This window comes from Chrysochloris asiatica, unplaced genomic scaffold (assembly GCF_000296735.1).
Source record: "Chrysochloris asiatica unplaced genomic scaffold, ChrAsi1.0 scaffold00072, whole genome shotgun sequence".
NCBI lineage: Eukaryota > Metazoa > Chordata > Mammalia > Afrosoricida > Chrysochloridae > Chrysochloris > Chrysochloris asiatica.
The window spans coordinates 7,196,778-7,221,581 of record NW_006408590.1 but is presented as its reverse complement, the minus strand read 5'-3'; the positions used below and the strand labels follow the sequence as shown (position 1 = coordinate 7,221,581).

The window sequence follows — 24,804 nt, the reverse complement described above, 5'->3', positions numbered from 1 at the left end:
ACAGTGGCGGGAGGGGTGGGCGGGGGCGGGGTGGCAGGCCAGGCTGCGCTGAGTTGGCACGAAAGGGCTGCGCGAGCTGCAGAAACTTGCTCCCTCGATGGACTGGGGGCGCTGCGCTCCGCTCGGGGTGGGGGGCGTGCGCCCCAGCCCAGCGGCCTGCACGCGTCCCCTCCAGCTTGTGGCCGCAGCGCAGAGCGCGCTGACTGCCGGAGCGTGCGGAGCCTGAAGATGTCGGTGAGTGCCAGAGCCCGGGTGCGGGGGCCCAGAGCCGGGAGAGGAGCCAGGACCCACCGGCAGAGCCGAAAACAAGTGTATTCATATTCAAACAAACGGACCAATTGCACCAGGCGGGGAGAGGGAGCATCCAATCGGCTGGCGCGAGGCCTCGGCGCTGCTTTGCATAAAGCAATATTTTGTGTGGGAGCGAGCGGTGCATTTGCATGTTGCGGAGTGATTAGTGGGTTTGAAAAGCGAACCGTGGCTCGGCCTCATTTCCCGCTCTGGTTCAGGCGCAGGAGGAAGTGTTTTGCTGGAGGATGATGACAGAGGTCAGGCTTCGCTAATGGGCCAGTGAGGAGCGGTGGAGGCGAGGCCGGGCGCCGGCACACACACATTAACACACTTGAGCCATCACCAATCAGCATAGGTGTGCTGGCTGCAGCCACTTCCCTCACCCACACTCTTTATCTCTCACACTCCAACCGCTGACAGCCCATTTTATTGTCAATCTCTGTCTCCTTCCCAGGGATCTGAGAATTGCTCTCATACACCAACCCTGCAGCGTCCGTGGAGAAAACTCTCACCACCGACAACTCCTTTAAAACACCGTCATTTCAAACCGTTGTGGTCTTTAAGCAACAACAGGAGGAAAAAAAAAAACAAAAAAACCCCAAACAAACAAAACTCTTGACAGGAGCTTTGACAACGAGAGAGGATGCCTCATAAAGGTGAGTCCGCTCCTTTCTACTCGCTTCATTTTTCTTGCAATATCCAGGCAGGTCCCCCTTCCTCCCCCCCTCCCTTCTTTCCTCCCCTCTCACCGATCCCCTCCCCCCACTGCTACGCCGGGAGAGTTGGGCCAGAGAAGTTTCCACGCAGGAGCCCAAACTTTCTACTTCCAGCGAAAGCCCGCGTCGGAGGGTGACGGCCAGCCAGCTGGACCGGCGCGGGACTCGGGGCAGGCGGCCGGCTCAGCCCCAATCCCAGCCCTAGCGCCAGCGTCAGCGCGGGCTGAGATCGCAGGCAGGACCGAGGCTCCAGGCGCATCCGCCGCCCCGGCGCCCGGCCCCAGCTTCGCCCAATGCTCTCGGTCGGAGGGAGAGGACGAATATGCTGTGAGGTGCCCCAGGCCCGGGGACCGCCGCAGAGACCAGACGCCGGAGGCTGCTTTGTCCAGCCTTGGGCCCAGCGAGAGCCCAGAAAGCGGGCGCACCGAAGGAGCGCGGAGGGAGCAGGCTCGCCGCGCCGCTACCCGCCCTTCGGCTTTGTGCGGCGCACGGCTCGGGCGCCGAAGAGCCCGCGGGCTAGCGAGCGCTGAGAGGGCATTGCGCTCGCCGCCAGGCCGGGCGGAGCCCGTCGGCCTGCCCGCCACACGCTGAAAGCAGCGCGAAGGAGCGAGCGCGAGCGGGGAAGGAAGGTGCCAGGCCGAGGCGGGCAGAGGCGCGCTCCGAGGCGAGCGGGAGGATTGTCCGCTTCCAGCAAGCCTCTGGGCTCCAGCCCTCAACTTAACTTGAGCGCGGAGCTCGCTAGGCTTCCACCCACCCTCTCCCTAGCCCGGCGAAAGCTCGGGTCCCGCAGCGCTCGGTGGGTATTTGTCCTTGTCCTCCTCGAGCAAACGGAGCCAGCCCGGTGTTGCCATTTCAACAAGTTTCGGGGTGGAAAGGTGGTTTGCCGGATTTTGTTTTTGTTTTGTTTTGAGGTTTTTTCCCCACCTTTCCATCTTTTTTCTTTCTCTAATCCGGATGCCCCTGATTTTTCTTTGTGAGGTCGTTAAAAAAAAAAAAAAAAAAAAAATCAATATGAAAGCACTAGCTTTCCCCCCGGTCTGATCAACCTCCTCTCCCAGTTAATTAGTCTGAGTAATTTGAGAGCTTTTCGATTCTGGAACCCCAGGAGAAAAAGTGTCCTTTCAAAGTTCATAAAGTTTGCCTCTTTGCCTGTGTAGATTTTCTCAGTCTCCCTGCGCCATAATAGCCTGGAATTTTAGCAAGTGTAATTGGGGGGAAATGGAGTTGAATTTCAAGTGGAAATGCTTTCTTTTTCGAGTGCTAAAACCCGGCCCTCCATTCAGGAGTGGTTTCTAGAAAGTTTAAAAACAAAGTGAACGTCGATTCTTTTTTCTCCCTGTTACTCTCCAAAGAGCCCTAAGCCATTTTGGATGTTTAACCCAAACGTTTGGAGGCTTGAAGAGGAGAGTAGAGACAGAAAATGAAATGAAAGCAGAACTTGAGAGCCTGGCGAGTTTACCGAGGAAAAACAACAGTTGTTGCCATTGGCATTACATTTTTTGTTGTTGTTGTTTTGTTTTGCCGGTGACCTTTGCAAACGTCTGAAGGCAAATTGATTAGTTGTTACCTTAGTTGGCCCCAGAAAGTAAAACTTTGTCATTTTAATCACTAATTGCTTTTTGGTTGGGGTGGCGGTAATGTTGAAAGCGAGCTCTTCCTTCACCCTTTAAGGAAGATAGGGATGGATTTTGAGAGTAAAGAAATTAAAAAAACAAAACAGCAAAAAGATTCCAATTGTTGGGTGAGTGGGGAGCAGTGGCCCAAAGCCCGGACGACTCGGAGGTGTCTGGACAATCCTTCGTAGCGTACAAAGCCTGGAGCTACTCCGAGGGGCTCCGGTCACGGCTGGGGGTCTGGCCTGTCTGCTTATGGCTGCTTCCGGCTGTCTTGGTGCCGGCTTCCCCGGTAGTTTTTGGCCTAAGTGTTAAGGATTGCTTAAGTAATTAGATAGTTTCTTAGGAGAGGGGAAGTGGGAGTTGGGGGTGGGGTGGAGCAGAGCCCGAATTTGAAATGCTTTCACCTTCCCAGCTGCTTCGAAAATCCATCAGCTAGGCCTCTCTGGGAACAACTAGTGACATTTTAAAAAATGGCACCAAGTCCTGACCAGGATGAGGGGCATGCAGTTGTGATTGTGTACAGTGTGGACTAGGCAGAGGGAGTTCCGGAAATTTTGCCCCTCCCGGGGGAATTTTACTCCTTCCCACTGCCTCTCCTACTTTGCAGCTTCCTAGTTTCACGTTGGAGAGCCATGAACACTTTATGTGGCGGAGACGAGTTTTCCGCCTGTCCTGGGGGAGACTGTGGCCGTGGGGTCTGAAGGACAGGAGGGACACATCTAGAGTTAACCCAGCAAGGGTAGCCCACTGCTCTTGCCAATATTTATCAGGCCTTATCCGGAAGCTGGGGGAAAGTCCCCTTTTAGATTTGCTTTTATAACTTTAAGCTGACCCCCTGCTAGTTCATAAATTGGACCAGGAATGACCTTAAAGAGATAAATGTGCTTTTTTGAATTATTTACTTGTTGGTAGACAAAATTAATAATCACTATAGGCAAAACAAAAATGAATGAATATTTTAGGGTTTTTCCCCCCCATAATAGGGATAAACGATGTGCTGGCTATTTCATTATTTTACCTCTTTCTCTCTATTTTTGGCAAACCTCTTGAATAGGCCCTTTCTTATAACTCTGTCTTCCCAACTGAGCTCCCCACGGTGCCGTTGTATCTTTTTACAGCCCATAACAACTCACACTAGTAACACAATTACCTCAGATATTTATAACAAGAAATTACTTTTCTATTTTCCCTGCAAGAACCTTCTTTTTAGGGGAAGTCAGGGAGGGGGTGGTGGAGAGTGAACCTTGGGGGACCTGCACTGGGTCAGGACTTATGAGGCGAAAAACATCTGTCTGTTCCCTTTGTGACTTGGTGGGTTGTTGGTACGTTTGGTTGGAAGCTGTGTTGCTGGCTAGGGAGACTTGGTTTTGCTCTTTGGGTTGGGGAGAGCTGGAGAATAGAAGCCATTGTTTGCTGTCTGTAGGCTTTGTCAACCAAGCTCACCCCCTCTGGTTTATACTTTGTAAAGCAGTGAGGTGAGGTAGACAGCGTGTGTCACAGTACAGTGAAAGGGGGGAAGATCTAAACACCCAAAGAGAAGTTAATCACAATAAGTGAGTTTGAGAGAAAAAGTTGGGCTCTCCACTTTCAAAGTCCCAGAAGGGCTGCTTGATGAGTTGAGAGGACGCCTGGCTGAGACGCTGGGAAGGAGGGTGTGAAGGATGAAGGAGGAACTAGAAAGTGGGTTCTGGGGATCTTGAAGCAACTGGGATGGTGGTGACGTTACTTAAGGAAAGAGGGACTGTGATACCGCAGCAGTCCCAAAGGACTCCAGCCTGTACCCTTGTTGTTGTTATTAAGTGCCGTGGAGTCAGGTTAATTCATAGTTACCTTGTATAGGGTTTTCAAAAAGTGGTTGGTGGGTTTGAACTGCCAACCTCAAGGTTAGCAGTTCAGTGATTATCCAACAGCACCACACCAGGCTTCCCAGGTACCATGAAGTTCTGTGGTTCCTCTGTGATCCCCCATGGACCCCTTCCCCTCCAAACTTGAGGTATTAAGCCTTGTCTACCCCCAGCTTGTAGCTCCTACTACTCACCCCACTCTTTCTATTGCCCCCCCCCAAGATTCTCAATATTTTCGCATAGCTCATCAAATTCTCCAATCCTCCCAAGCCAGGTGGAACAGCCTCTTCAAAAAGTTAGGGACTGCTGCTGCAGAGGCCGCTATGACTATGACTTAGGGTTTTATGACACTTTGAGCCCTAGGTGTGCAGGTGTGCATGTGAGAGTGGGACTCAGTCTACGGGGCCACCGTTTGACATACCCTTCTCTCTCTGTGTTTCGTTTTAGGGAGAAGACTTTAACTAGGGGTGCGCAGATGTGTGAGACCCTTTCTTGTAAGAGTGGACAGACATCCCAGATTTCAGGCAAGTTCTGTGATGCTTGATTTCAAGACTCCGATGGGTCAAAACTGTTTCAGAACAGTTAAAAAGAAAGAAAGAAAAATCTTATCGTTCCTGCAGGTTAAAGGGTTAACTATGAGAGGATTTGAGGGCAGAAGAATGGAAATATTGGGTATTTTATTTGAAGTCCAACGTGTAGAGCACACGCGCTGGAGGGCGAAGCTGGACGACCCTCAGATCGGCCCAAGTGGCTGAGTGGATCCGTTCCTGAAGAAAGGGAATTGTCCTATCCTTATTTCCAGATCCTCCTTGGGGCGGGCGTTAGGCCTACCTGGTGCGGAAGCCTGGGATTAACACCTATTTTCTTGCTAACAGAGCCCCACATTCGAGCCTCTTGGGATCCAGCGGCCCCAAGTCAGTGCCAGCATGCAGAACAGTAAGTGCTTCCGTCTTTGTCGGGCCTCAGGCTGGGGGCGCCGGAGCTGGTGGGTCAGGGGAGGGCGCGAAGGTTCTCGGCGCGGGCCAGGCCCACTGGCCTGAGGTCCAGGAACCAGTGGCGGCTGCGCCCCCCTCAGCGCCCGGTAGCCGGAGAGGGGAGGGCGTTTGCTTGACTCTTCTCGCTTTTGGAAGAACAGGGCTGGGCTCTTCAGAACTGAACTGCTTGCGGGACTTTGCGAAGCTGCGGTAGAGAAACCCCATCCCCCCAAAATCCTGTAAACTCACACCCCCTCCCCGCCCCTGCCCGGGCTCTGACCCCAGAGAGGGGCTGGGCTGAGCAGGGCGGGGCGGAGGCTTCTTCCAGTTACTGGTGAAGGAGGCCCCTTGGGTTTAGCCCGGACTGAAAGTCTCCAGCGCCAGGGTGGGGTAGGGGACTCCCCGCCCCCAGTCACTCTCGGGGCAGCTCCTCCCCTCCCCACCCGGGGGCTTAGAAGGGAAGGGGAGTAGGGAACCCAGGTTTGAAAAGGGCTGGGGCCAGGAGGACTGCTACAGGGCGCAGGAGAGAGCAGGGTGTCCTGGGTCTGGGAAGAGGGTGGGAACCGCGCTCAGGAGGAATTGGAGAACCACTTGCACCTGCCTGGGTTCTGGTCAGCCTCCTAGTGCCTCTGATTCCCTTGTTCTTGGACCTTCCTTCCTCCCTCTGCCTAGGCCTCTGAGGCCCTCAGTCCACTTCCCTGCTCAGTCGGTGGGCGCCGCCAGAACGTGGTAGAACTACTTTGGAGCCTTGGCCTAGGGGCCTGGAGGCAGAGTGAAACTAGACCCGGGTTGAGATGCGGAGTTAGCACGCGGTTTAAAGGCTCAGCTATACTCGGGAATGGAAAGATCTAGGTCTTCTAGCTGCCCGCTTACCCTGACCGATCCGCAAAGACTTAGAACCCCAGAGCCCGATCCATATGTGCTGGTGCTGACCGCCCTCTGGTGCTGCCCCGCCGGCTGGACGCGAACGGCAGGAAAGGGTGCGATTGTGTTGGTTTTGCGGATGGTTGTACAGAATCTTTCAGGCCCCGGGCTTGGCCCAGGAGATATCCCTCTTGGCGAGGCCAATGCCTGTCTCTACCCACTCCATCCCGGTGGCAGGGTTCTTCTCCTGGAGCACAGGTTCCCCAGCCACAAGCTCTGTGCGCGCTGAGCTGCGCGTACTCCGCAGCGGCCGGGCTGGCGGGCCCCGAGGGGCGCGGGGTCGCGCGCCGGCCTGTAGGGCTTTGTGCTTCTCGCTCCCGGGTGTGCACGAGGCACGGAGCATCCAAATTGACACCATATGTTTTCCTATTAGAAGCTTCGCGGTCGAATTCTAGGCGCATAATCATCGCCACTGGGCGAGAGCGTCAGCCGTCCCTAGGGAAGGGACACAATGATTGAGGCTTAACCTCTGAGGGGGAACTTAAGGCTGCGTTTCCTCGCTGCCATTTCGATGCTGGCAGAAACGCCCTGGCCCCGTCTCCTCGGCGAGCACCCGCCGGCGGTGGCTACGGAGGTGGTAGGCACATTGTTATTATTATTATTTTTTTGCAATAAGAGGAGAAGAAAGGATGAGGTCTAGGATTAGTCGACCTCACACCCCTTGGCATTTATAGGTTGAGAATTGCCCAGGCGAGGCATGAAGTTTGGAAAGACTCTGTATCTATGTGGGACAGCCTTTCTCTTTAGAAGGAGGCTCCCTGGATGGGGGGAGAGGGAGTACTCTGTACCTGGAGGGGTCGATGGGACTTGCCAGGCAAAGACGCTCAATAAAGGGAATTTAAGAGAAACCGGAAGCACGGTCTAGGCCTCTCTCTGTTGGCTGAGAGCTATCCCCCAGCTTGTGCTGGGCCCAGCTCAAGCCCAGATCCCCCATACGCTTGTCACTTCCCATCCCATTGAGACTCGCCTCCTCCTCCCCCCAATGATGGCCGCCCTGAAAACTCGGCTTCCCTCGAAGGGAAAGGAGTGCAGTTTCATCTGTCTGAGTGATCTCCAAATAGGGACGGAAAGGGTCGTTTTATCACGGTCCCGTTTGTCGTGACGATGCAATTTCCCGGAGCGGAGCACTGTCACAAAGTGACAAGGCTGCCACAAGCGCCCCGACTGATCTTTTCAATTAGCCTTCCATGCATGATCCGGAGCGACTTTCGCCTATTTCCAGAAATTAAGCTCAAACTTGACGTGCAGCTAGTTTTATTTTAAAGACAAATGTCAGCGAGGCTCATCATATTTTTCCCCCTCTTCTATATTTGGAGCTTATTTATTGCTAAGAAGCACAGGCTCCTGGAGTCAATTTATCAGGAGGCTCCGAGGAGAAGAGAGGAGAGGAGAGGAGAGGAGAGCGAACCAGGAGCAACATCTTCTGGGAGGTCTGCTCTCTAGAGCCGGGTCTGCAGGTTGGAGATTTCTTTTTTTTTTTTCCAAAGGAAGTTGAAATTGGCAATTGGTTTTATTTTTGTGTCTGTAGTTTCTGTGAAGGGGGCTGATAGATGTGCTTACTCCTTCCCCGCAATCTTTAAGATTAGACAATGGGAGAAGCTTGTGAGAAAGGAGGGCTGGGGGACCCCTAGGTGTGGTTCCCTCCACCTTCCCTTTCCTTTTTCGCCTTTGATTCTTGCTAATGCCTGTCCTGAGCAGTGGTGAGGGCCAGACTCAGCGTCAGTGTTGTCAGCCCCTCTTGTTTTGGGCAGCTCTGTTGGCTTCAGTGAGTGGGTGCTAAATCCAGATTGGGGTTCATCAGCTAGGTTTGCTGCTTTGGTTCTTCTCTCCTCTTCTCCTTTCTCTTCTTCTTTCTTTTTTTCTTTTTTTTTTTTTTTGTCACTCGAGTGATTGTGCCATGCCTTCGCCAGAGTTTGGAGAGGGATGCAAATGTGTCTGGACTCTATCGTCCCAGGCAGCGCTGAAGGGCTGTAGGATTTGCACTCACTGGTCCACACTGCAGAGACCTTGGAGGTTCAGTGTGGGTTTTATAGAACTCATGGATTTCAGTGACACTAAGAGGGGATCTTTGGTGGTGGTGGTGGTGGTGTATTTGAGCTGTTATTTGCACCGTGTCAGTTCAGTGGCTCCATGGGTGTTTATAAAGAGGGCCAGTGGTCTGGGAGCCCAGTTAGGGTGGAGGGGTAGTGGGCTACCGAGCTCTTGCTTGTTGGCACTTTCCTGACTCTGGCACTTCTGTAATCCAGAGCAGGAGTGAGGCTGGGCTACCCAATAACACTGCTTGGCTTCAGGGTCCGGTTGGTTTTGATTGATAGCTGGGACTGGATCGCTGAGGTTGAAGAGGGTTGACAACGATGCATTGTGGTTGTCTTTTCTTCTTTTTCTCCTCTTCCTATTTTCCTCCTCTTCTTTCTCCTTCTCTCTCGCCTCTCCTTTTCTTTCTTCTCACTTTCTTTAGGTCACAGCGGAGTGAATCAGCTTGGTGGTGTCTTTGTCAACGGGCGGCCACTGCCAGACTCCACCAGGCAGAAGATCGTAGAGCTAGCTCACAGCGGGGCCCGGCCGTGCGACATTTCCCGAATTCTGCAGGTGATCCTTCTGGCACCACCCCACTAGCCGCCCCCGCGGCCCTCCACTCTGAATGCCCTCTCTTCATTTCTTACTGTAAACGCTGCTAATTGTGGACCCCCACCCTCACCCACCCACTGGATAACCCAGTTCCCATCACCCTGTCCTATCTTCCCGCTTTTCCCTTTCCTTCCGCCATCCTTCCCTACCTTTCTCAACCTGGGCCAGTCATGAGATAATTCATCTGCTTAAGAAAAAAAAAAGTATGTGTATTTTTGAAAAACCTTTCTTCGTTTGGTAAAGACATTCATGTGGTAACAGTTTATGAACTGTAATAAGCTGAGCTATATAAACTGGAGTAATTTCAGTTACCTCTCCCTACGTCTTGGATTTGAGATATTTGTATTCTTCATAGTCATGAAGAACATACGTTGATTTTAAAAGGCAAATACTACTTAGCACCTCACTAAATCACATTTACTCAATTGGGCATATTTTTAAAGGAAAAAGGTAAAATTTTAGTTTTGTTTTTCCCCTTTGCCCATTAAAGCATGACACCGCTTTAAATAAGATCAGCACACAAACAATTTAATTTGACTTCGTTTTGATGCATCTTCAGGCAGTGTTTAATAAAACAGTTAAAATATTTTTTAAAATTATTTTTTTAATTCAAATTGTTCAAAAGTATCATCATATTTGTAGTTTTTAGGGCTACAAATGTAATTTTAAGAAAAAAATTTCTTTATAGTAAGTTCTCGTACCATTGAAGGTATATTTTTGTGTTATAGACCCATGCAGATGCAAAAGTCCAAGTGCTGGACAATCAAAACGTAAGCTTGTCATTGTTTAATGCATACTTAAACAATTTTATTTTTGTCTTGAAATTATTAATAATGTGGTTTTCTGTCCACTTCCCCTATGCAGGTGTCCAATGGATGTGTGAGTAAAATTCTGGGCAGGTATTACGAGACTGGCTCCATCAGACCCAGGGCAATCGGTGGTAGTAAACCAAGAGTAGCGACTCCAGAAGTTGTAAGCAAAATAGCCCAGTATAAACGGGAGTGCCCGTCCATCTTTGCTTGGGAAATCCGAGACAGATTACTGTCCGAGGGGGTCTGTACCAACGATAACATACCAAGTGTAAGTTCACTGAGAACATTCACCCTCCCTGCCCTAACTAAACCCACTCTCTCTCTTCTTTATCCTCTCCACCTCTGCATCCTGCTTTCTCTCTTCCTCCTGTCTCTCTCCCTCTCTATCTCTATTTCTTCTGTAATGCCCTGATCTTTTTAGACCATCTGGAAAATGGGAGTTGAGTTTGGGGACTGGTTTATTTGCATACTGCAAAGTAAAGGTCAAAAGCACCCTGGTAAAACTCTTGAGTCAAGAAGGAAAATGAAAACTCAACTGCGTAAACCGTCCTTTAGGCATCAAACATCCATTTCCATCCTCATATAAAGTTTATGAAAATGAATGAAAGCTCCAAAATGAGCTTCAATCTCTTTTCAGGAACTCTTTTAACAGAACGAAGTAGCCACTGAGTCAGATCACCAGACACTGGTAGTGCTGAAAGGACCCCCACCCCTGGGCCCCACAATTCCCTACCCAACTCAATTCCCATACCAAAGTGATGGGCTGTCATTCTTTCTACAAAGTTCTTGCAAATCCATTCTCTGTCCCCGGGTGGTTGAAAGCATTTTAATGTTTTGAGGATAACTCTTTTAGGGTATGGGCAAGCAGAGATGGGGACTTAAGATGGGATGGATGATGGTGTCTTCAGGGGACGCTACCATTTGGTTTGATTTTGGTTTGATTTGCAGGTGTCATCAATAAACAGAGTTCTTCGCAACCTGGCTAGCGAAAAGCAACAGATGGGCGCAGACGGCATGTATGATAAACTAAGGATGTTGAATGGGCAGACAGGAAGCTGGGGCACCCGACCTGGTTGGTATCCAGGGACTTCAGTGCCAGGGCAACCTACACAAGGTAAAAACCCGAACATCCATCCTTGAAACTCTCCATATACATAACTCCTTGTCCACCCTTTCTTCCTCCAATCTCGTCACCCTCCTAGCCTCTGTGCTGGCAGGATGTAGTGGAGGGACTCTTCAAGGACCTGGATGTCTTGACCTGCACTGTTTGTAAATGGTGTTGTTGAACCATCTGGTTAGCTTAGGAGTGTGAGAGGAATAGTAGAAGCATGGTGGTGTGTGAGTGAGTTGTGGGCAGGAGTTTGTGCTTCCTGGTGCCTATTTAAATTTCCCATTAAAATGCACAGAGAGCCCCCTTGCTGTAGAAGTGTGACAAGTTAACACACTGACAGACTGCAAGGTAAACATAATTGTATCATTTTGCTTTTTGCCATAATTGACAAATTATGTGAGTATGAGCAGAGTGTATCTGAGAAGGCAAACAGTGAGCTGTAGGACCAAGTCCAGGAGGCAGCATTTGAGGTGAGGGTCTCCCACCATCCCTTCTCCTCCCCCTTTGCTCCTCTGGACCCTCAGTTCTCACTCTCTGTGGGTGGTGACTGCTCTGAAGTGAAGGATGAGAATACTGAAGCCGGACTGAGGGGAGGGGTGTGTGTGTGTGTGTGTGTGTGTGTGTGTGTATGCAAGGAAAGGCTTCTGAGCTGGGAGGGGAGATGGAACCTGGGGGTCCTAGGATTTGTGAGAAAAGATATAGGAAGAGGGGCAGATGGGGGTGTCACTTGGACCTCCCCCTCTACGCACACACCCGAGGTAGCTTGATCAAGAAGAGGAAACAGTTTACTCAGAAGATTAATCGGTATTTGTTGTCCTCATGACAAGGAGATAATATTCGAGATAATGGGACGTGGCGTCTCACTCCCGGGAGCAGTGTAGAGCACAGGGGCTTCGGGCCCGGGGCGCCTGCGTGGGGATGGCCTTGGGGCTGCCGGTGCGTCCATGCACTTCAGTACCCGCTCTGGGTGACGGCGCCTCCGCCGAGCCGGGCTGGTGAAGGGAAAATCGGTAACAGTATGCGAAATATCTGGTACAAAGGATGCTTCTGTCACTCGCAAGAATTTGTTATGGGAACAATCCTGTCGCTCTGTAATTGCTCATTAGAGAACGTTTTGTTTCTCATTAAGGCGACATGAATAAGCGTCTAGTTGAAGGAGACAGCTGTAGAAATGTTCCACAAGAGACCTCTGGACACGATTCGGCACCAATTGCCAATTAGACATGTCAGTTTTAAGAGCAGAAAACAATATAGGACGGACACTGGGAAGATAGGGAGCAAAGCACTCGCTTTTTGTTTCCCAGCGCGGGCCGCTGGGCCGGCAGAGGCCTCCTGACGCGCAGGGTCCGGACTTCCCTGGACGACCCCGCCCGCCCACCGTCCGCTGGCTCTAGGGCCGCGGGCCGCACCCTAAGGGAGTGCGGTCTCCGCCCGGGTCGCTTCAGTCACTGGAGGGGCCGAGGGAGCCACGTGATTGAGTGTAGACAAGCCCACCCCTGCCGGATCCTTGAAACTGTAGTATCCCCCTTGTGCGCACTCTGGACACACCAAAGTGGCTTCGCACCTCTAGGGGCTTTGGAGCCTCTGCTTCTCCCCCAGCTGTCTGAAGTCCCCATGACTCTTCTCCCGTCTAGGTTAGGCCCACTTGGGCCGAGGAGTTCCGAAAAGGGAGCGGGGTGCAGGATTCTAGGCCTGGGAGGTTGAGTCCAGAACCTTCTCCCTGCCACTCACTCTATCCCCTCTCACAGTTGCTTGGGGTGTAGAAGAGGATACCCCCACTCCCACCTCTGCTGCCCGCGCAAAAAAGAAGTCGAGGGCAAAAGCTTTGCCAGTCCCATTGCCTCCACCAGAGGTGGCGCTCGATTTGAGCAGATATTCGTCCTGGGGAGGGAGTGTGAGGGCGGGAAGCGAGAACTCGCCCGTAAGGGCCTGTTGGGGATGGTTAGGGCGGGAGATGGCGCTCATTCAGAAACTGTTAACTTTCATGATCTGAGTTGTTTGAGAATTCTGGGTCAATGTCACCTCTGCCCCGTCCCCTCCCCAAAGCCTCTCCACCCAGGCGATCGCTTGCTGCCCGGGTTTGTGTTGGGAGGACGCGCAGCGAGAACCGAGAGTGGAGTCCGGGTCTTGGGGGACGCCGGAGCTGGTAGCGAGCGTCGGCTGACGTTCCGGGACTCCTTAGGCCTTTTGGGGCTAAGAAGGTCCCCCTCCCTCCTTGGCCTCCTTCCCCGGCCAGGGAAGCCGTTCTTGGGTTTTAAAGAGTCCATTACTCGGAAAGCATAAGGCGAGGTTAGGTCTCAGAGGGAGCCAAATATGGTTTCCATCTGATCAACGCCATGAGGCGGTGAATAAAATCGTGACGACGTGGGTTGACAACAACAAGAGACAACTCTATCCAGCCATAATTCTCCAGCGATTTGGTGGTTTTAGGGATCACGGAGACACTTTTTCTTATCTCCTCCCTCCTCCCTCCCTCCTCCCCGTAATACCCTGGCCCTCTATAGGATTTAGTCAGTCTCTCTTTCAACAGATGCTACAATGTTTTGATCCGCGCTCCGGAGCTGAAAAGGTGCCGCAACCGGGTTGCTATCTTTTCTTGCTTGTTTTCCGCCTCACTGATTAAGACACTAAGAAACTAAGGAATGATTTTATTTCCCAGCGTCTCTCCCTCCCCCCTCTTTTTTCTGTTCTACTTCTTCCAGGAAACAAATCCTATCCCCAGCGTCAGATGGTCCTGGGGCAGGGATAATGGGAGGCGCTTTCACTCGCCTTCTCACGGATTAGGCTGGAAGGTGGATGGCGCCCATTGAAGGCCCCTTCTTTGCTCGGCTCCAAGGGGGCGCCTTTTAAAGAAGATATCTTAATTGTCTGCCACTTAGGTTTATCATGTGGGGAATTCAAGATCCAACTTCTAGTTTTATTTCGTTAAAAGCCTTTGGAGTGGAAGGTAGACTCTAAAGAGAAAAAGGAGGCGCCCAATCTGAAGAGTAGCCTCCCCATCAGCACTGCGAACAGTTTCTACTTCAAAAGTAGCAAACACATTTTTAAAGGTGCATGGTCTTTCTGCTGGTAGCGGACGGTTCCGGTAGACATGAATTTCTTCTCTTTACTGACCCCTAATTCCAATTTTTTCTTTTTAAAATCCAGCTCGTTCGATTAGGCCCCTCGTCCTTGACTTCACTCGCCTTAGTGCCAGTTCTGACGCCAGTGCGGGTCCTGGGCTGCGTGTGTGTGTGTGTGTGTGTGTGTGTGTGTGTGTGTGTACGCGTGTGCACTTGTCAAGGGAGGGAGACCGCGAGCAAGCGAGCATAGTTCCATGTTTGAAAATAAGGAAAGTGTCAGAGAAGCAAACGAGAGCAGAGACAGCTTTCTGCTAAGGCCTTGTGAGTGGGATCCCGACAGCTTTGTTTAATTGGCAAGATCGAATGTGCCAGATTGAGATGGGGTCTCCTGGAAAGCAGGGGCGTGACTGAAGGGAAAGAAGGTTTTATTTCCCTCCCTTTCGTAGATTTTTGTATTGTACAAAAGCAATGGCCGAGACGTCTTTCTAGTTGGCCAAAGCTGTCAGAGGAGCTAGTTCTATATTTTCCCTCGCTCACCGGATTCCAAATTCGGATTCCAAATTGACGGAGGAGGGTTCTTGACCTCTTCCCTCCAAAATCACTCAGAAAAGTCAGGCGGAAACTTGGAGCGAGCTTCAGCGCCGACACTGGCGTCCGCACCAGCGAGCGGAGCTTCAAACCCTCAGCTAAGTAGCCCCCCCAGCCTCCATTTCCGACGGGGCGCTCGCAAACTCAAAAGAGAACCACCACCCATTCACCAACACCCTCTTCCTCCTCTTCCTTTACCTTTCTCTCCCCTGCTCCTCCGACCCCTCTCCTCCCTCTTTCCTCTAACATTCTTCCTATCCTTCTTTTGATACCTCCCTGACCTGGTCTCTCCAGCACTCAGGTTCTCCCCTGCTCCACCTCCGCTTCCTTCCCTGCTAACCCCCCATCAGTCTGTCTCCATACCCCCCCCCATCCCAACCTCCGGCCCTGGCCCCCACCCTCCCTCCCAGTCGCCCCTCCACACCTCCCCGCCCCCGTCCCCCTCCATCACCCCCCAGCCAAGCGCCCTAAATAGCATTGAGGCGTCCGCTCTTCGGACAGTGATTAATGATAGCGGAGCAGAGGGGTTAACACACTTCACTGAAAAGTCTGTTGACTGGGCTTCTTGTAACACAATGTGGGCCGCTGCACGCCTCAAGAGAATCCTTTTGTTGCCCGCGCTCATTGTGGCCTCAAAATTCTGCCCACGAAAGTTTGCCAACGCTCCTGCCCCAGGAGTTTAATAGTTTCCCTTACTCGCGGGGCATTGTGCGGCGCTGAAAAGCAGCCCCTCGCTATTCAAGTGTTGGTGGTCATCTCAATAGATCTCCAAGGGCCCATATGGTGGCCAGTGCCGATGAATCCGCCTGTTTAAATGGGGGAGAAAGTTGGGGTTTTAAAACATTTCAAAGTTCCTGAAAGGATCCCACTAGATCCTGTCACAATTCCCTGAACTCTTTGAAGGCACTGCCTATTGTCCCCCGGTTATAAATGATATTCCTGACCAAGTCGATTCCCACCAAAGCGCCCCCAGCGGCCCCTTGCTCCCCCACCCCCACTGAGCAAGTTTCCAGTGCGGGAGGAGGTGGCCCTCAGGGTCTCTGGACCCCGTCTGGAGTAGCCCTGAAGGCAGGCTGCGGCCTCGCCAGTAAAGTAAGAGACAGCTAGCCCAAGTGCACATCTCTGCCCTCCAAGCGCCAAGGGAAAACAATAAAACTTTCTCCTGTTTAATGATAGAAATTACATTAAAAGTGGTGGAAATGCCCTAATTAAAAATGTACCGCTTAAATGATATGCCAAGGACTCAGCTGCAGCATAGCATATTTAGCTAGTTAGTGAACTCTCTACTATTTCTTTTTTAAAATTACACGTTAAAAATTTAAAAGAAATCTTACTTTTCTCTGGTGCAACACATTACAAAGAATGGACAGTCCTTTTATCTAAATATAAAATTCCATTTTCAGCAATTATAGCCTGTTCTTGGTGATGATATAATTACAGCTGTGCTCGTAATAGGTGTCAAGGCAAAGCGCACTCATACAATAGTTGAATAAAACTGTAGAACAATGCGAGCACTTCTAAATTCACAACCTTTAAAATGAAATTGACTGTGCAGAATTCAAATAAAAACGAGATAAATATTTTTTAAAAAAGATTACAAGCTTGGTTTGGTTTCTTAATAGCATTTTCTACAAACCTATCAACATTTAATTGATTAGATAGGAATTACTGATTATAGATCAGCTGAAATCTTGAACATCACTCTCTTATTTTTCCAACACAGACATAGGTAAATAAATTCTGCAGGGAAAGGGAACTGAGTGAAACAATTGGGGAGTCGAGATTAGTTATGAAAGATCATTTTAACTGAGAACTTCAATGCTTGTTTTCCATTTAAAGAAACGTTGTTTATACAGTCCCATCTTGATAAAAACGCACAGAGAGAGAAAATGGTGGCCAGGTAGAATATGTTATTTAATTTATCCTGTTAAATGAAGGGCAATACTTGGTCACTTTGGTAATGCATTTCAGACTGTGCTGCTTTGGGGGTTTATGACTATTCCAGGGCCTGTTTAGAGGCTGCAGTTATTGTGAATTTCTCTTACCATCCTGTCCTTTTTGTTCCAGATGGCTGCCAGCAACAGGAAGGAGGGGGAGAGAATACCAACTCTATCAGTTCCAACGGAGAAGATTCAGATGAGGCCCAAATGAGACTTCAGCTGAAGCGGAAGCTGCAAAGAAACAGAACATCCTTTACCCAAGAGCAAATTGAGGCCCTGGAGAAAGGTGATGGAGTTTTCCAAAGTAGGGAAATAGTACATCAAAGTAAATGCCACATTTTCAGTACAAAGAGCTACATTGACCTAGGGTCCTTTGCATGTAGTTGTTCCGGTTCTGACTCATAGTGACCCTGAGGAGTTTGTACTGCTGACCTTGTGGTCCAATGTTTATCCTACAGAGCTGTACCAGGACTTCAGGGCTCTAAGCACAGAGGACTGGGGAGGTTTCTTTCTCTTTCTTTATTCTTTTTTTCCTGTCCATCTTTTCAGTGTGTTCTTCTTTTTACATACCAGTAATTCAAACTATAAAAGCCAGACTTCTTATAGAGAAAATGATTTTGACTAATTCAGGCCACGGAAGGGTCTTTGGATGTCATTCCGAAGAAACCTTAACTTGGTTCTGGTGAGAAAGTTCTCCCAAGTACAGTCAACACTAATAGTAGTAACGTTTCTAAAGGAGCTGATAGGAAATGGTGAGATGGGGGGCTGGGGGAGCCCGCTTGATCCAGAGCTGGCTGACTCATTTTATGTAGTTCTGACACAACATAGAAAAATCAACTACTTACTTTTTCAGAGTTTGAGAGAACCCACTATCCAGATGTGTTTGCTCGAGAAAGATTAGCGGCTAAAATAGATCTACCTGAAGCAAGAATACAGGTACCCAAGAGCTTGTGGTTGTAAGCTTTCTGATTCAAACAAACCATTTGCCTTTTCCGGAGACAAAGGTATCTCTAATGAGCATCCTTTATTGATATAAATTTTAACAGGTCCAGTCTGCTAATATAGTTTATCATACTGGTAGGGGTGTGATGGGCAAAGGTCTAACAGAGGTCTGGCTAACCTGTTTCATCGGATTTTCAGGTATGGTTTTCTAATCGAAGGGCCAAATGGAGACGAGAAGAAAAGCTGAGGAACCAGAGAAGACAGGCCAGCAACACACCTAGTCATATTCCTATCAGCAGTAGTTTCAGTACTAGTGTTTACCAACCAATCCCACAACCCACCACACCTGGTAATTTGAACGATAACAACTACTACTGCATGTGTTTAAACCTGGCCCTGACTTTCACCATGACTGTTTTCTCTGCTGTCTCTCTCTCTCCCTGCAGTTTCCTCCTTCACATCTGGTTCCATGTTGGGCCGAACAGATACAGCCCTCACAAACACGTACAGTGCTCTGCCGCCCATGCCCAGCTTCACCATGGCAAATAACCTGCCTATGCAAGTAAGGGAAGCAGGTGGCTGTCTGCTTAATGGGTGCCTGGGAGGTCTAGTGAGGTGGGGGCTGGGACCTGCAGACCTGCTTGGCTGGGTCTGCCCCTTGGGAGCCTCTCTTACTACAGTGATTGGCTTGACCAGTCAAGTCTGCGATGAAAACAGTCAGTCCAATCTTTTTTAAATTGACTGATTGATTCATGACTTGTTCAGTCAAGTTCATCTGCCTTTTACTCACAGAGAACATTCGTATTTATCATGTCAGGTAGGGGCGGGCATGTTTTAGATACTAATGAAATGTACCAGAAAATGGAAGTGATGCTGCCATATTATTAGCTAATATAATAGTTATGCAAACTTTAGGTTTATATTTATATGCATTTATATTAATACATATATAAACTATGCATGTATTTTGGACACCGTTCGGGGCATATGTGATAAAATAAAGAAGAAGAAAAAGGATAAGCAATGGGATTCATAGTTACATAGTTGTTGTGTTGTGAAGTGCCGTCGAGTTGGTTCCAACCCATAGCGACCCTGTATAGGGTTTCCGAGGAGCAGCTGGTGAGCTTGAACTGCTGACCTTGCAGTTCAAACGGCTTTGCAGTCTGGTGCATTAACCCACAATGCCACACCAGGACTCCAGTATTTTAGGAAGTGTTTAACATGGTGGAAATCCTGTTTTCTTACTACATCTTACATTGGGAATAGAGGCACTTGCTGGAAAGTTAATCTCTGTGACCAGAGGGTTGATACTATCCTTGTGGTATAAATGATCTGCCTTTGCCCTCAGTTTTGTCCCAAGTCTTTCTCACCCTACCATGAGCTAGATCTATGCTAGGCCTACCCTTCATTATGGAAGTTACATAAGGAAAGGTGGGGAGTACTGACCGTTAACGCTGGATGGTTTTGATGGGAAGAAATTTTCTTTTTTGTGGGCCTTTTGCAGCAGCTTCCCTAGGTATTTTCTTCACTCTTGTTTGTTCAACAATTACATAGACCGGATGGTGTGAGACTGGCCAACATGAGCTCTTATTGGAGACAGTTCTGGGGTTACACAGATGGTTCATTCTTCACTGAACATCTTTTTTTGGATTTCTAATAAATATCATACCAACATGAATGTTTTACAAATTTCAGACTAGTATTTTTATTGTTAAGTGCCATTGAGTTTGTTCTGAATCACTGTTGTTGTTGTTATGTGCCATGGAGTCGGTTCCGACTCATAGCGACCCTGTACAGGGTTTCTGAGGCTGTAAATCTTTACGGGAGCAGAAAGCCTCATCTTTCTCCCGCCGAACAGCTGGTAGTTTCGAACTGCTGACCTAGCAGTTCACAGCCCGATTCGTAACCACTACACTACCAGAGCTCCAGTTCTGACTCATAGTGACCCTGTAATCGGGTTTCCAGGGAGCAGCTGGCAGAGTTGAACTGCTGGCCTTAAGGTTAGCAGATTAATGTAAGAACAACTTGAAAAAGTTCATGGGAAAATCCCATTATTTTTTAATTCCACCTTTCCATGAACATTTAAAAACCCCTCATGTAAGCAACTTCAGAGTTTGTTTTTATTTTTGGTGCATCTAGATATTATTGGCCATAGTGCAATTGATGGAAATTAAGGGATTAGCAGCCCATTAGTTGGTGTTGCTTTGAATGCCTTGGAATTTTCCAGAAGTCAAGTAGCCTAGAAGAGGTGATTGTGGGAACCAGACACATACGCAAACTGAAATTCTGACTAGGACTCTCAAGGCCTGTTTGCTTCTTTGAATTTGGTGTTAGCAGGTATCATCTGACTCTCATAAGGTCACGGAGTGTCTTGTTAAATTTAGTAATCTGTAGCAACATCAAGGCTTCTTTGAATATAAGACAATTTGTATATGAGAAAGCAATTAGACAGAAACAATGAAATAGTTGCTTTTATTATATTAAGGTTGTTCACAGATATAACTAGGAACGTGGGGTCACTTTATTTTAAGTGCTGACTTTTAAAAATTACAGCACTTAGATAATTTTTTAAAATGTACATTCAAAACACTTAAAGAAAATGAAAATGATCAATAATTCCAAAACAAAATACATTCTGTATTTTGGAGTGTGTGGGTTAGTCTGTCTGTCCTATTCATTTTGTTGTCCCAAATTTTCAACCATTGTTTCAAAGTGTGGGGTTGCCTCCTTTGACCCTGCTCTAAGTGCCACCCTCTGGAATGTTGAACATCCTAACAAAACAGTCCTCTCATCTCCTTTGTTCCTGACGTGTGTCTAACTTTGCTGGCCTGACAGCTCCTGAGAGGTTTTGTTCCAGATTTGTGTATAGTTTTTATTTAGTGACATTTAGTTAGAAAGGTTTGTTATTCCCCAAGCACTGCCCTTCTCAACACTTAAGAGGGGAGATTGCAGCAACTTTATGGAAAAGAAATTCAATCTAGGTTTTTAGGTCTGTAATTCTCAGGATGGGCCTGGGTTCTACTGACTGGCACTCCTGCTCGCTTCACCTTAACCCTTACGGAGCTGCTTCTTCAGTGTCTTTAATCCCATGAGTCCAGTCACAAAAAACTGTCGCAGCATCCTCCAAGTCAAATTTTACAGAGTGCTTCCCACAGCTCTCGGCTTTGCAGACGTGGGCATGGATGTGTTGTAACAGAAGCCTACATGCCACAGTTCCCCTAGAAAACACTAGCAGAGGTCCAAGATGAAAATGGACAAAAAGAAAATTAATTTGATGCATAAATAAAAGAGCTCACTGGACAGCCGAATGTCCAGTGCCTTAGAAGTTTGGTGTATAGACAACTTTGTTATAGTTGTGGCTAGTGGAAGGGCTGGTTGGGAGGCCCCATTCTAGAGGTGTTGTATGGAATTCCAATATATTAAATGGAAGCATCTTTAATGATCAGACTTGTTGGCAGAGCTCTAAGAAAGAGAGAACTGGGGATGTGACTTGTGTGATGTGTTTCTCAGTAATTCCATGTTTGACTTTTTCTTTGTAGCCCCCTGTCCCCAGCCAGACCTCCTCATACTCTTGCATGCTGCCCACCAGTCCGTCGGTGAATGGACGGAGTTACGATACCTACACGCCTCCACATATGCAGACACACATGAACAGTCAGCCCATGGGCACCTCCGGCACCACTTCAACAGGTGAGCTGCTGCTCTCCGTAGGCTGTGCAGAGGTGGCCTTTGCAACTTCTTTTGCCAGGTGATCTTCTTTCACTCAAAGGTAGCCTCAAAAGACTCTCCTGCCCTTGTGTGAGATGTGTGTTGCCCGCTCTTCTGGGGAAAACTGATTGAAATGAAAAAATTCAGTCAAGCTAATTAGTAACTTGACACCATCTAGGAAAAAAAAGTTATTTTTCCTGAATTTGTTCACAGACATTGTATATGATAAGCAAGGCTTGAGACTATAAAGTTTCTGAGGACAGATTTTCAGACATCACTCAACAGTGAGGACTTGGAAGATTTCTCACCTGATTAACACCTCCATGCTTTTCATTGCACATAAAGAAGTACCGCATTCATCCCCCAGAGATAGTTTTATTGCTAATATTCCAAACATACAAACAAATGGAGGTACTGTCCTTTACTTTGGGGTGGAGGATTTGGGATTGAATTAGTATGTGTAAACTACTGCAGGTTCTACTTTTATTTGTTACACTTACAAGATTTCTGTGATTATTTTAAATACGGTTAAAATGTTAGAAAGCATTTGAGATTTTTTTTTTTTTTAATCTATAAATTTCTACTTCATGCCTGTTTTTCAAAGGGAGTATCTACAATATCTACATGGCTATTTCTTTCCACTTACAGGCCTCATTTCCCCTGGTGTGTCAGTTCCAGTTCAAGTTCCTGGAAGTGAACCTGATATGTCTCAATATTGGCCAAGATTACAGTAAAAAAAAAAAAAAAAAAGCAAAGAAAAGAAATATTGTGTTAATTCAGTCAGTGACTATGTGGACTCAACAGTGGACGTTCAGGAAGGAAAGGAAAATGGGTTGTTAGAAGCACTTCAGTTCTACAACTGTGTCCTGTATTGTATCGCTGGGGAATGGACTTGAAACAGGGACCTTTGTATACAGAAAGCACGATATCAGTTGGAACAAATCTTCATTTTGGTATCCAAACTTTTATTCATTTTGATGTATTATTTGTAAATGGGCATTTGTATGTTATAATGGAAAAAAAAAAAAAAAAGGACAACATAGACTGGATGGACATTTGATCTGTACTGGTCATGAAGTTGTTTAAAAACAACAGCAAAAAAAACCCCATGATCAACAAGCTCTGCTATGAATTTGAAAATTTTATCAAGATATATCGAATCCTTCTACCCATCTGTTCATAGTTTATGGACTGAGGTTCCAAGTTTGTATCATTTCTTTGCATATAATTAAACCTGGAACAACATGCACTAGATATATGTAAGAATTATCTGTTGGTTTTCCAAAGGTTGTTAACAGATGAAGTTTATGTGCAAAAAAGGGTAAGATATAAATTCAAGGAAGAAAAAAGTTGATAGCTAAAAGGTAGATTGTGTCTTCGATATAATACAATTTGTTTTCTGTCAAAATGTAAGTATTTGTCTTCCCTAGAAATCCTCAGAATGATTTCTATAATAAAGTTAATTTCATTTATATTTGACAAGAATATTCTATAGCGGTTTTATACACGTTTCCATGCAATCATCCATTTCCTTTGGCCAGCAAAAGTTAATTGTTCTTAGAGATAGTTGTGTTACTGTTCACAGTCCAATCATTTGTGCATCTAGAATTCATTCTAAATCAATTAAAAATGCTTGCAAGAGTTTTAAACTTAAGTGTTTTGCAGTTGTTCACAACTACATATCAAAATTAATCATTGTTGATTGTAAAAAACATGCCAAAGCCTTTGTATTTCCTTTATTATACTATTTTCTTTTTAACCTTATAGTGTGGTGTGACAAATTTTGTTTCCATGGTAGATCCACATTTTAAACCATCTGTTATTTTCCATACATATTCTACTTTAAATCCTGAAGATCCTCAAAGAAATGATTTTTACAGATAGCATAAATCAGAAATGTGTTAGAAAAATAATTCCACAGTAAGCTGTATGTAGACCTGTGCACATTTATACCCACAACAAATATACAAAAGAGTAATATTTCCCACAGTTAGCCATTAAATTCAAAAGCTCAGTCTAGAAATAATTTGAAAATGCAACAAGCTATTAAGTAGGAATTGTCTTTTCAATTAGGGCTGGCATTTTCAATTTGGGCAGATTTCCATTGTCAGCCTGTTTCAACAGTGATTTCACTGAAGTAGATTCAAAAGTAGATTTCTTATAGAAGACTCTCTGAAAGCTGTTGCCTTTCTCAAACAGGCCCTCTCCCTGTTCTGTCTCCCTCCCCTTTGCACAAGAGGCATCATTTCCCATTGAACCACTACAGCTGTTCCCATTTGAATCTTGCTTTCTGTGTGGTTGTGGATGGTTGGAGGGTGGAGGGGTGGGGGGGATGTTGCATGTCAAGGAATAATGAGCGCAGACACATCAACAGACAACAACAAAGCAGACTGTGACTGGCCGGTGGGAGTTAAAGGCCTTCAGTCATTGGCAGCTTTAGCCAAACATCCCCAAATCTATGAAGCAGGCCCCATTGTTGGTCAGTTGTTCTTTGCAATGAAGCACAGATCTGATCATGTTTAAAGTGGCGGCACGCAGGGCAGGAGCGCTTGAGCTCAAGCAAAGGATGGAAAAAGAAAAAAAAAAAAGTCTTTGTTGGATGAAAAAGGGCCTGTCTGAGATTCTTATTTCTGTCTGTCCTGTGCAACCTATAAGTCAATATAGATAAGTTTTCCTTGGCAAACTTCAGTCAAAAGGCTGGGGCTTCCAGAGGTCTGGTTTAAATGTTTGCACATGCAGAATCCTCTGGGGGCAAATACATACTTCACTGACTATTACTCTGCTCTTCTTAGCATTCTTTATTTTTAATCTCTAAAGGCAAATCATCAGAAATACAGAAATTCCTTGGAGGATACAAAAAGTCATTCTAGTTCAATATCTACTGTTTTGTAGTTAAGGAATTACTGTGAACAGATCATTGTGATTCATCTCTCCAAGCATGCTACGTATTAATAATTTTTTCTGCCAGAGTTGATGCACACTTAGGGATATCCTTAGCTGATTGTAGCTTTTATATGTGTGCATGTCGTTTTATAGTATCTGCCCACACTGCACACTTACTTCTCTAGTGGAGTATGCACACAGGCACTGTTGGTAGTTATCCATGCAGATATTTCTACCTCCTGACACTTTGCAACCTGGATTCCCTGAGGGTCTTGTGCTGAGGGAACTATCAGAGGAAGGCTATGTGTGAGTATGTGCGAAGCTGCTAGCTGGCTCTCTTCTTCCCTTGTAAGAATGGCCGAGTTTCAACTGACTCTGCTTTGGATAGAGTGAGACAAGTCAGTCTGGACCTTTGGCTGTGTTATACAGACAGAGTTCACAGATCTTAGAGAACTGAGTGTGTGGTACTATGTGCGCAGGATCAAGGCCTAGGAGAAGGGGACTTCTAGGAGAACTGAGGGTCTGTACCCTTATCTGTGTGTACTTGGGCATGTATGCATGACCTCTGAGGGTCAGAGTTGCCAGGGTACAGATTGGGTTAGTCTGAAGAAGTGGCTGCTCAGCTGCAGAAGCACTCTGCTCCAGCCGGGTGGCAACAGCTGCCTTGCCTTCTGCCCTCGCTCTCAGGAGATGAGCTGTCCTTCTGAACAGAGCTCTAGGTGCTCTCCTGGGGACAGCATGGTAGGCACTGTGTGGTAAAGAGCC

General features: G+C 47.5%; 1 protein-coding gene across 5 annotated transcripts in view; it reads left to right on the top strand.

Moving 5' to 3' along the window:
• The window catches only part of PAX6 (paired box 6), a 28,575-nt gene extending 5,941 nt beyond the window's left edge, over positions 1–22,634 (top strand). The window contains exons 1-14 of one of the 5 annotated variants that reach the window (XM_006864862.1): positions 430–548; positions 746–947; positions 4,915–4,991; positions 5,343–5,403; positions 8,824–8,954; positions 9,722–9,763; positions 9,858–10,073; positions 10,754–10,919; positions 16,634–16,792; positions 17,360–17,442; positions 17,647–17,797; positions 17,895–18,010; positions 20,988–21,138; positions 21,805–21,906. In XM_006864862.1, the coding sequence (XP_006864924.1) occupies positions 5,394–5,403; positions 8,824–8,954; positions 9,722–9,763; positions 9,858–10,073; positions 10,754–10,919; positions 16,634–16,792; positions 17,360–17,442; positions 17,647–17,797; positions 17,895–18,010; positions 20,988–21,138; positions 21,805–21,890 (1,311 nt within the window). In that variant the 5' untranslated portion in view covers positions 430–548; positions 746–947; positions 4,915–4,991; positions 5,343–5,393 and the 3' untranslated portion in view covers positions 21,891–21,906. Of the gene's footprint in view, positions 1–429; positions 647–745; positions 948–4,914; positions 4,992–5,342; positions 5,404–8,823; positions 8,955–9,721; positions 9,764–9,857; positions 10,074–10,753; positions 10,920–16,633; positions 16,793–17,359; positions 17,443–17,646; positions 17,798–17,894; positions 18,011–20,987; positions 21,139–21,804 lie in introns of those variants that run through there. The other 4 variants (XM_006864861.1, XM_006864863.1, XM_006864865.1 and 1 more) reach the window with 4 other exon arrangements.
• Positions 22,635–24,804: the final 2,170 nt, after the last annotated feature.